A 12,202-nucleotide genomic window follows, 5' to 3' on the forward strand; every position below is an offset into this window, starting at 1 on the left:
GAAATGCCCTCAGTCAATAGTCCTTGTCATCTTGGCCATTTGCCTCCCAAATGGTTATACATGTTTTGCAGTGCCGTATAGGGTCCTTTGATCCATCCCTCGTGAACTTCAGCAGTTTCTGCTTATCCTGGGTGTTCACCATTGTTTTCACTCAGAAGGTACCGTGTATTCACCTTGTGTGTCGGACCAAGGTGGACTGTTTTGACCGCTACGTTCCAATGCTTTCCTTGCACTCTCGGCCACGCAGGCGTGCTCTACACACCCACCTTCAGTGTCCCCAACACTCCGATGGACTGTTCTGACCACTACGTTCCAGTGTTTTCCTTGCACTCTAAGACACGGGCACGTCCTCTACACATCCACCTCCAGCGTTCCAACACTCTGAGTACTTCCAGGCTCCAACTCATCTCTGTGCTCCCCTTTAATGGAATCTACGGACATGAATCACTCAAGGCTGACCCGATTTCTTTTAAGGCAACGACACCAAAATGTTTATCGCTACAACTAGTAAAATAAATACAGAAAATAATAATGTACATGACAATGCATACCAAACACGGCAGTAAAATATATCTTTATTCACACGTACAATTATTACAGAGAAGAAGACCAAAGATGGTCGGCCAAGGATTAAAATAGATCCGACTATACCGTACTACTTTCCTTGCCGGTACACAACATATTTAAAGAACCCGACGGTTGTCGAGAGGTACACAACCGTCAACCAACCAACGTATAACTACCCGAGAGTGACAACCCACTTAATACAATTATTTAATACACTATTGGGTAACCAAAATTATCAAACATAACAATATGTGTTTTATGCCAACTACAGCCATACAGATGTATATCAGCAATTGGATATGCAACAAACTGAAAACAATATAATGATTTGTGACAACTCCAATGCACTTTCTTGAACAACAACCAAACACAAATTTGGGCTCTAAGGACATTCTAATGAAGGTAGTCTCTCTCAGTTAGTTAATCGCATATCTGTGAAATGTTAATAGAAAAAAGCCAACAAAATCCATTTCAAATTTACTGCCATGCAACTGATCCAAAACTTATGCCCCAGCTTGAAATGTAGACAATATTGAGAAGCATGCATATGTACAGCTCCATTTGTTCCCTCAACAGGGTGAACAATTTCATTTGTTCTGCTCAATTCCTTGTACAGAAATATAGAATTAATAGAAGGCAAATAAGAATTGCTTTCGGACTCAAAATTTGACATAACAGCCCAAAGGAATCCATGCAAAAATTTCAGTTTAAAGAGTTTTACTTATACTCTGAAAAGATCATGGCACTTCTCTTATAAACTATGAATCGAGTTCAATATTTACAAAGGATTTCACTCAATGACAAAGCTTTGACATATAATAGATTGACCGCTATAAAGCTCTATCAAATATTCTACTCTTTCTTCTAAAATCAATCAACTCCTCACTTGGTGAAATTTTAATTATCACAAAATCAGGATTTGAGCATCTACTAACATGGTCACTTGCAGTAGAAATTAGTATCTCTTCTATTATTTTAGCATCTTTTGTGGCCTCATCCCCACATCCTACAGACTACATCTCCTTTCCATGCATCTCCTTTCTTTCTTTAAGTACTTTTAAACAAAAACAACTGGCAAGCAGGCATAAAGCCAGGTTTCACAACCTCTGTGCATCCTCCTCAATAGCCTTCCATGCAAATCATGGAAGCATCTACAAGGCACATAAGGAAGGGGGAAAAAGAAAATGATTTTCAGATTTTTTTTGGACTTCATTTCTTTTGCTTTAGTAAAAACATTTCAATTGAAAGTTGTTCTGCCACATGTGCACCTCTCAAGGTAGCAACTTTAAACTTTTATCCTATATCAATACATACATATAGGATGCAAATTCATTCCAAAAAAATTAAATAAAAAAAAGGTGCAGATTCATTGCATAGAGCTTAGGATGTGTTCCTTAGGGCTTAGAGCATATGCAATGCCCCATACAATATGTTCGATAGGAAAATTGGACCCACTTTAGTTAATACACACACACACATTCCAAGTTCCATTCATCCCCTTTATTCCTATGTTACCCCGATTTTCTAGGACAGTGGGACGGGGGGGACACGTTTCCTTGTCCCCAATTTTTCAAGCCATTTTTGGGGACAGCTAGGAGATGGCAAAGGGGATGGCTATATAAAAAATATAAAAAATTAAATATATAGGGAAATTTTAATTATTCATGTGAAAACATGGATAAAGCATGCATATATACATTATAGAATCTTAACATGTAACATTTATTTTAAATAACTTAAATTGAGAGTTCACATGAGAGTCAAAGTCAAACAAATTATCAAAAATCAAACATTAATACTATGAGACGGACAAGGGATGCCCCCAAGGCATCTCTATTTCCAAAATGGGTCAAATAGGCCCAACGATGCGTCCCCAGGTAAGCTTGCTTTATTCTCATCCGTTGCCATTGTTCACTCTTGCAATTCATCATCCTCCTGTACTCAACATTGATTCTAAGACAATATCCCCCCATTATGTATGAAAAAACCATAAAGATAAAAAGAAAGCAAAAGGTTAAAACAAAAATGGAAGGTTAAAACAAGGGCAAAAGCAACTTGTCTGATGATGGGTTTTTCATACTTTTACCTACAAATGACAAAAAAAATTCAAAACACTGAATCCAAATGTATGTAGTGTGGCTCTTAAATTACCCTATTTTTGGGTACAATGGGCACAGTTTCTAGGCTGTGTTATACCTGTATCCATATCAAGTACATCAATATGCTTACCAAGGGAGGGGGATCATGTATTCTACAACCTTGTATAAGAGAATTGTCCCCATTGAGGGATAGGTGATCTCATTTTATGTCTTAGGAACCTGGAACTCTAATAATGGCTTTATTAATGAAAAGTGATGGGTTGTTTTGGATGCAATTGTCACACATTTATTTATCTCAAGCAAGTTTGATGCTTCTCAAGGTTTCATTTTACAATGTAGCAAGTGGGAGGTGGCTTTGAGGTTTATCACATTGGGTAGCCTAGCATTGGATACTTATGTCAATAGGGCTTCTTGTTGTTTTATGCTTAGAGGTATGGTCAATGTTGCAACAATATACATGGCTGTGTTATGGCGATTTTAATAGTAGGTCATGGCAATAGGTCCTCCCACAACCTCCACTATAAAGGTGGCCTCTCTAATCATCATTTGACGAAGATATTTAATCACCCTAGTTCATCCTTGCCAAGTGTTGTGAAATCCATCCTATAGTAAGATGAAATGGTAGGTAATAGAATGTTGTGGTTTACAACTAAAATTCTCGCAGATTTCAACAAGAAGTTGGATATTGCAATGATAAATGTAGAGGTTCATATAAGTATTGAAAAACGTTTGGTTAGTGCTATGGGCAAGGGGGCTTTGGGATCTATTTTCATGGAGCAGGAGGTCCCATGAATCAGAAAAATTTATGCTACAGAACTATTTCAAATCTTTTCCTGAAAAAATAGCAGCCCCTGCATATTTCAGCAGGTGCAATTGGAGTGGGGCTATAAATTGCCCCACCAGCTTAGGAATTTTTCCTGCCACTTGTCAATTAGTTACTATTTTAAATTCCCGCCAACAAAAAAATATAGGGAAAATGGTTTTTATTTATTAATTTTTTATTTGCAGCATTCTTTATGAGATCACCAGCTTCCCTAAATTTCGGAGCTTAAACTTTTAAGCTGACCTGCACTACTTCATGGGACCACTGACTTTAAAATATTCCTAAAAAATCTCAGCAGCACCTGCTGAAATTTTTTAGGAAGCCTCCCTCCATGGGACCTTACCCTAAGGATGACCAATTGGAGGGTTTTGGCTTTGAAGTCTGAGGTTTTCTACAAACAGGAGGCATCAATTGCTCTTGAATTGAGGGCTATGAGGAATGAAATTCTAGCCCTAAATCATGATGTAAGTTCTTCTATTGATTTTTCACAGGACTTGAGTTTGGTTAGAAAACACCTAGTGGTCTCCCATAACAAAGGCCTTTAAGAGGTGGTTAATGAGCTCTCTCCCCTTAGCCTTGAGAATGATGTTTTACAATGGTCCATGCATCATGGGGAGATTATCAAAAGGGTGCAACTGATGGCATAGAAGATTCAGCTAGGCAGGTTCAAGTAAAGATTGTGGTCAATTCCAGCTCAAGCGTTTACAACAGAGCTTATGATTGTGGGTGCTCAGTTCTGAGTGGTTCTCAAATAAGCGCATAGGTGTGTATCTAAGAACATGTGGTGTGGACCGTGTGGTGCTCTATGCTTGGTTTGTTGGCTGAGGTTTTATTTTGTTATTTGATGTTCTATGTATTTTTTGGTTCGGCTATATGCATTGTTTGTCTCACTAATGCTGGTCTTTCTCCCTCTTTTCTACTTTTTTAGCTAGCTCTTTATGTTTGTTGCTCAGTTTCTGTGCTTATGCTATTGCTTTTTCCCCCTTTTTTCGATTGATCATACAGGCATCTTGTTTGCTATATTTTTTGTATGATTATACTTTGGAATGGGGACCCATTAAAAATTAATCAAAAAAACAGCTAAACTGGCTAAAGAATAACTATGGAGTTCGCATGTGGTGTAAAACTCAGAAAAACTCCACAAAGAGTTGACTCTCCTTGTTAACCTAAAGAGAATAGTCAAACTCAAGAGTCCCCAGTCACTTGGTAAGAGTACCGTGACTGTTTATAACAAAAAAAGATTCCTGCTGACCTGGTAAATGCAATAACCATGTAGATAACCCCTATCTGGTCATATTTTGGTTCTTCTAGAAGCATGAAATGTGACAACTTCAAGAGAGAGAAATATGAGGTGGTCAACCCTCTATTTAAGACAACAAAATGGACAATACTATAATAGTCTGCAAAAGTTTAAAGAGCTGAACTTAATAAATTCCTTTAAAGAGCTGAACTTAATAAATTCCTTTAAAGAGTTGAACAAAATAAATGAGTTACTTTTCTGTGAATTTAAACATAGAAAAGGAAACAATCAATAGCAATGATTAATGATGATACCAATTTGGTTTGTAATTTTAGACAAGGATTTTATTCGCTTTGTCAAAACAGATTTCTACAGCATGAGAGTAACAGTATTTATTGAATATGGAACAAGATTAGAGTTTTGTCATGTTCACTACACAATAAATGGGTGGCACCTTTAGAGAAGGGTCGGAGCTGAATTCTACATACCTGTGGGTGGTTTCAACTACTGGAAAGCAGCAAACACCACCATGTCTTCCTCTTGCCACAATGACAGCTAGTTCCTGAATTATTGAGAACTCTCCTTCAAATTTTAACAAAATAAATAATATTCCAGCATTCACAAAATAGAAATCATGAAAATGCAATGTAGTTTTCCTTCAGTGATTATTTTCTTCACTGTTGGTATATAACTTATAAGTACCTTGATAAATGGTGCCCATTTCTCTGCATATAACCCACGCTCAAAACCTCCTAATGCTGCAACCAAAACATAGAAGGAAAAAAGGGACTCATGTGATGTATAGAAGAGGATAATAGAAAGCACTGACAATTTACCATTCCAAAAGCAAAGGTCATGTCCAAAAAACTAAGAGACCAGTATGATGAAGTAATAAATTGCGTAAATCATTATACGATATTTAAATCCATAACAAGGATTGTTTCTGTTTTAGATTAAACAATCACTAAATAATCAATAAGTGGAATTTGTCATATACCCGTGTAGACAGCGGAAATGATTAGAAACATAAACTATACATGTACATAAATATATATTTTCTTTCAATGCATAAATTATTTTACCACTTAAATGTGTTTTATCTTAACTAGTGTGAGTGATGAAAGAACGCGTCCATTCCCAAGTCAGCTCCGGAATAGACGCCATGTTTCAAAGGGAATCACATGGTTTCAAGAGGTATAAACCCTGCACCCCGAGGGAAGCACGGGAGAAGGAAGTGACAAGGAGAGAAGGGCAAGGAGAAGCGTCTAACAGGTAACTTTGTTACTCAGCAATAATATTTATTTCAGTTTCATATTTTACGATGCCTAGACAACCATGAGGATTGGCCAGTGAACGCATCAGACAGCAGACGATGTGGAGGGCTAGTTGTTGGTTCTTCCTAGCGATGAAGAACCAGCGCCTAGTAAGCATCCCTCCCCATCGCCAGCAGTCTGGTACGTCCTCAAGCCAGTCTGTCTAAATGTCACAATGTGCCCATGTGTTTATCGCCAATGAAGTATTTCCCTGTGCAAGTCGTATTCAATCAGTTTTCCTTTAATTCATCCTTCATATAACAGTAATGAATATAATCTAACTAGTGGCCCAAATTAATTGCTAAATCGGCTCCATGCATAAAAATTCTTGCCAATGAACTAAACACATCTGTAACGTGCAAATGGTAAAATGAACTTATCTTTCACGCCAAATAGGTAACCTGCAATATCAGGTTTAGTATGATTCATTAAAATGAACCTTAGTAACAGATAGAAGAATAAACATAATTCATTCATTCACAGACGCAACAAATAAGTAAAGAAAAGGAATACTAATTAATGATAGTCATATTTCTGCAACTAGGCACAAACGTAATGAATCAACCCCTACAAATTAACATAATAGATAAATGTTAACCAAGTAATGCAAATTCTATAGTTATGAATCTATGTTTTCTGTAGGCATTTATTATCTACCTGTTATCCTCTGTTTGTTAGTACATTCAAGATAATGAGTGCAAGCCAGGGGTATGCTAGACCCATCCTCAGGTGGCCCTATTAGCCCTAAGAGACGGGATGGGTCTGGATGGGCAGCCTAGCCAGCCTAGAGAGTCCTCAAAGTCTAGAATGGGTCGTGTATGTATTTTGTACTACAATAATTATGCCACTGATTTAATATTACTGCTGACATATAAAATGAAATATCTATAATGTTGCAGGAAACTGTAAATCTGTTTATTTGGCCCTAAATCAAACCTTCGGTGGACAGATCAAGCCCTAATTATCAGGAAGGCGAGGCAGGTACAGCAAAGGTTCATTACGGTGGTATCAGAGCCTCCTTCCTGCCACCCTGTGGAAATAGTTGATGCAACAAAGCCAAAGAACCCATAGGGCCTTAGAAAGAGAGAGGATCAAAGGAGCCAACAACATGAGTGAACAGGCTAGTAATGAACTTAGGGCCTTCATGGAGCAAACCGCTCAAGCACTGAGGGAAAAAATTGAAAGGACCATGCAAGTTTCATCGAACAGAATGAGAGGATCAACCAACTAGTCCTTCAGGCCCTCCAAAACATAAGTAACCATAATATCAAAGAAGCCCAATCCAATCATTCTAAAAACCACCACCCCACCTCGTCAAAGGACACTAGCTCAAGGCCCACCGGACCTTCATTCCTACCTGAGGAAGCGCCAGTAAGTGATGATAACCATGACAAACCCATGGGAAATGTAGACCAGATCCTTGCAGACTACCGCGGGTTGGATCCCAAACTACAAGATCTTGTAACCTTCAAAGACTATTGTGATGCCAAACTAAAGACACTTGGCCGTCACGAAAGATATCCTCCAGCCCACAAAGAGCTTCAAAACAAACTCGGTAAGGTGACTATCCCCAACTATAATGAGGAAGGAAAGGTATCGGCTAGATCATGGGTCCAAAAATTGGATACCTATTTATCCCTCAGCCCCATGCCTTAATCCAATGCCATTAAATTTGCTATACTTCATCTATCTGGAGTTGCCCATGAGTGGTGGCACCATGGCCTCATCACTCAAGGAGATCAACTTATAAACACATATGAGGAGCTCACCCAAAAGCTCATAAAAAAATTTGACCAAAAGCATCCGAGTGGTACTTTCGAGAGCTCACTCAACTAAGGCAGCAGGGGACTATTGAAAACTATGCCACAGAATTCCAGAAATTAGCAGTGATGGTACTGGGTCTAACACAAGAAAGGCTTACTTACCTATTCATAGAAGGGCTGAGGGGATCAATCAAAAGCACAGTAAGTGCCCATGAACCCCAAACATTAGATGAGGCTATACAAAAAGCTATGAAATTTGAAGAAAGCTCACCCGAGGACAAGACCAAACCCTTTGGCAACTCCTCCAAACCTCCACCCAAGGACAGTAAACACAATCAAGAAGGGATTGTAAGGTCTTGTACCTATTGCAAGGGAAAGAGAGAAAAGGGACATATGTGTTCAACCTTGGAGGACCTTAAAAAGAAGGGACTTTCTTTCACACGCCTAAAACCCTATGAAGGAAGGAGCCAGTAATGTCAAGGTTGGGCTCACAAAATAGAAGCCTCACCATATGAGGATGAGGAAGAGCCACCTAGCAAAAGGATGAGATTGGGGGAAGAAGATCTGGCCATAGTTGCCACTATCACCCATGCTACTAAACACAACTTGTTTAGAATCAAGAGTTCACTTAAAGGGAAGAAAGTAGTCACACTTGTGGACAACGGAGCCTCCCATAACTTCATCGATGAAAGGGTTGTCAAGCACCATAAATTACCCACACAGACTTTTAAGGGGTTCGAAGCAGCAACAGCCACAGGGGCAAGGGTCCAATGCACTAAGTTGGTACCTAAGCTGGAGTTCATAATAGGTAGCCATCCGGTAAGGGAAGATCTCTACGTGGTACCATTGGACACGGATATCATATTGGGGACTCCATGGATTTATTCACTGGGATGTTTCATGTTTGATCTCCAAAACCAAATAATCTGATTTCAGCATGACGGGAAGGAAGTTACTCTCAAGGGCTTACCTGATGGTAGTCCTAAGGTGGTTTCATGTAAAAAAATGGAGCAAATTTTTAGAAAAGGGTGAGGAGAATGGGTGGCCCAATGCATGATACTAGATAAGAGCAATACTCATGAGAAATCCATGCATGTGGACATCCAACCCATCATGGAGAAATATAAAAGGGTGTTTGGGGAAATTCTCCAAGGTTTGCCTCCCAAACGGGGGTTTGAACACACTAGAGAATTGGAAGAGGGGGCAAAACCAGTCATCACTACCCCTTATCGCCACCCTCACAAATATAAGGAAGAAATTGAGAAAACCATTAAGGAACTACTTGCTATGGGACACATCCAACCTAGTTCCAGCCCTTTCGCATCATCGGTGGTACTTGTTAAAAAGAAAGATGGCACTCTAAGAATGTGCATTGACTACAGAGCACTGAATATGAAAACCATCAAAAATAGGTACCCAATCCCAAGAATAGATGAGTTGATAGATGAACTACACGGAGACAGATATTTCTCCAAGATCGACCTTCGATCGGGATATCATCAAATCAGGATGAGGGAGGAGGACATCCACAAAACAGCTTTTTGGTGTCACTATGGACATTTTGAATTCTTGGTTCTACCTTTCGGTCTAACCAATGCACCAGCAACATTTCAGTCATGTATGAATCGTACTTTCCGCAAGCAACTAAGGCAATTTCTACTAGTTTTTTTTGACGACATTTTGATCTACAACAAAACTTGGGAGGAGCGCCTCAAACATATTGAGGAAACATTGAGGATCCTAGAGCAAGAGTCACTTTATGCAAAGGCGTCCAAATGCAAGTTTGGAATGGAGGAAATCCTATATGTAGGGCATAAGATTAATGCAGACGGAGTTAGCGTGGAAGAGGAGAAGATAACCACTATCAGAGAATGGCCTAGACCTAAGTCCCTCACACAATTAAGGGGGTTCTTGGGGTTGTGCAGCTACTACAGAAGGTTTGTACGGGGGTTCTCCAAAGTGGCAGCCCCTCTCACCAAACTAACTAAGAAAGGGGCTTTCGCTTGGAGCGAAGCAGCCCAAAGAGCTTTTGAAAGTCTGAAGGAAGCTATGAGCTCATGCCCCATCCTAGCTATCCCTGATTTTTCCCTTCCTTTTGAACTACAATGTGATGCCTCCGGAGAAGGGATTGGAGTTGTCCTCATGCAAAACAAACACCCCATAGCCTTCGAAAGCCGTAAGCTGACAGAAACAGAAAAGCATTACCCCGTCTATGATAAAGAGATGTTAGCCATCATGCATGCCCTAGCCAAATTCCGCCAATACCTAGTTTGCACCAAATTCCATGTAAAAACAGATCACAACAGCCTGAGATTCTTTTTAAATCAAAGGGATCTAAATGATAGGCAACAAAAAAGGGTCAACAGGATACAAGCCTATGACTTTGATATTGAATACGTTAAAGGAACAGCCAATGTGGTAGCAGAAGCCTTATCAAGAAAACCACAAATAAACAACATAACTTCTATAAATGCTGATTGGAAATATGACCTATTAGCAAAATATGCCAAAGACCCTTTTGCTAGCGAGATCCTGAGGTACCCATCAAACCATGCAGAATATAAAGTTGTGGAGGACCTTATCCTATATAAGAACAGGGTGTACTTGGTGCCCAACTCTAAACTCAAGAAAGTAATAGTTGAAGAATACCACGATAATCCATTGGCAGGACACCTCGGGTTCTACAAGACATATAAACAAATCAGAGAACGATATTCTTGGAAAGGACTTAAGAAGGAAGCCCAAAAATACGTACAAGAATATACATAGTGCCAGAAGAACAAAGCGGAACTCCACCACCCAGCTGGGTTGCTACAGCCATTGTCCATCCCCAACCAAAAGTAGGAAAGCATTTCGATAGATTTCATCACCGGCCTACCCAAGGTCGAAGGGAAAGATTGTATATATGTGGTAGTAGGCAGTCTCACTAAATATGCACACTTCTTTGCTATATCAAATAAATTCCAAGCATCTCAAGTAGCAGAAGTGTTCTTTAGGGGAGTCTTTAGACTTCATGGGCTTCCCCAGAATATCATAAGCGACCGAGACAGCCGGTTTATGGGGCAATTTTGGCAAGAAGTCTTCAGGATGGCAGGGACTAAACTCACCCCGAGCACTAGCTATCATCCCCAAACCGACGGACAAACCGAAATCGTCAACAAATGGATTGAAGGATATCTAAGAAATTATGTCACTGGGCAGCAGAAAGCTTGGACCAAATGGTTACATTTAGGGGAATACTGTTACAATACTACACATCACATGTCAATCCAAATGAGCCCATTCAAGGCACTTTATGGTTATGAACCCACCTCTTTGGATCACTAATTACTCCAGAAAGTCAAGTGCCACGAGCAAGGGATTTTATTCAGGAAAGCATAGACATCCTAAGGACTCTAAAAGATCACATACATCAAGCCCAAAATCAGCAAAAGATATACACTGATTGTAATCGCATTGAAAGATCATTTGAGGTAGGGGATTTAGTCTTCCTACGGTTGCAACCTCACAAGCAGTCTTCGTTGAAATCTAGTGGGGCAGAGAAGCTGAAGCCATGGTTCTACGGACTTGTTGTGACGTATTCACACATCGCCCCATTGCAAATGGGGACCCCTACTTTTTTCGCTTTGTGGGGTTTTGCTTTCTAGGTTTTAGGGTTTTTGTCTTTTAGCCTTTGCTTTTTGAGTGTCGTCGGGGGGATCACCTGGATAGCAAGCTCTGCTTGAGCTAGGTTGAGTCTTTGGGGCCCCGAAATTAGGGTTTCTTTGAGAGTCCTCTTTAGGGCTTGGTTTTGCTCTTGTTGCTAATTGTGTCTTGCTTGGTGAGTGAGTGTCATTCTTGAAGGTCCGAGCTAGGTCAAGTTGGTGAGTGATGAAGTCTGGAATGTCATCTTGATCTTCAAATGCCCTGCAATTTGGCTGAGTCTGGAATGTCCTGATCCTGAAATTTGACTAAGTCTGGAAAACTGAAGAATCCTCCAAAAACTAGATTTTGCAATATAACTCCTGGAGGTCCGAAACCACTCTCAAACATCCTGGAAGTATATATGGAATATAACTTAAAGTATAAGAAAATGTTATATTCCATAAAATAATCCTGACGAAGAGGCTAAAATTTCAATTTTCGCTCCTAACCCTTCCAAAGGGTCCAGAGCGAAAATTCACCAAAGACTCAAGATCTCGCCTAAGTCAAAGAGTGGTCAAGCAAGTTTGCAAGGATATGGAAGGAAATGGATCTAGGATCGAGTCTAAGACAAAGTCAAGTCAGTTTGAAGGTGAATTGAGCCTAGAATAGAAATTTTGCTCCTAACCCTTCCAAAGGGTCCAGAGCGAAATTCTTGAAAACACTCATTTTCCCCTTTGCTAAAGTCAAGACCAAGATGGAGATGAAAGGAGAGT

At 39.8% G+C, this 12,202-nt stretch overlaps 1 protein-coding gene across 1 annotated transcript in view; it reads right to left on the bottom strand.

Annotated features, from left to right (window-relative positions):
- Positions 1-12,202, bottom strand: part of LOC131060514 (phosphoribosylaminoimidazole carboxylase, chloroplastic) — a 180,877-nt gene that overhangs the window by 138,815 nt on the left and 29,860 nt on the right. The window contains exons 6-7 of the mRNA XM_057993756.2: positions 5,432-5,487; positions 5,218-5,291 (exon numbers count right to left, since the gene is read on the bottom strand). Of these exons, the coding sequence (XP_057849739.2) occupies positions 5,218-5,291; positions 5,432-5,487 (130 nt within the window). The remainder of the gene's footprint in view (positions 1-5,217; positions 5,292-5,431; positions 5,488-12,202) is intronic.

The sequence above is a fragment of the Cryptomeria japonica genome, chromosome 2 (assembly GCF_030272615.1).
Source record: "Cryptomeria japonica chromosome 2, Sugi_1.0, whole genome shotgun sequence".
Classification (NCBI taxonomy): Eukaryota; Viridiplantae; Streptophyta; class Pinopsida; order Cupressales; family Cupressaceae; genus Cryptomeria; species Cryptomeria japonica.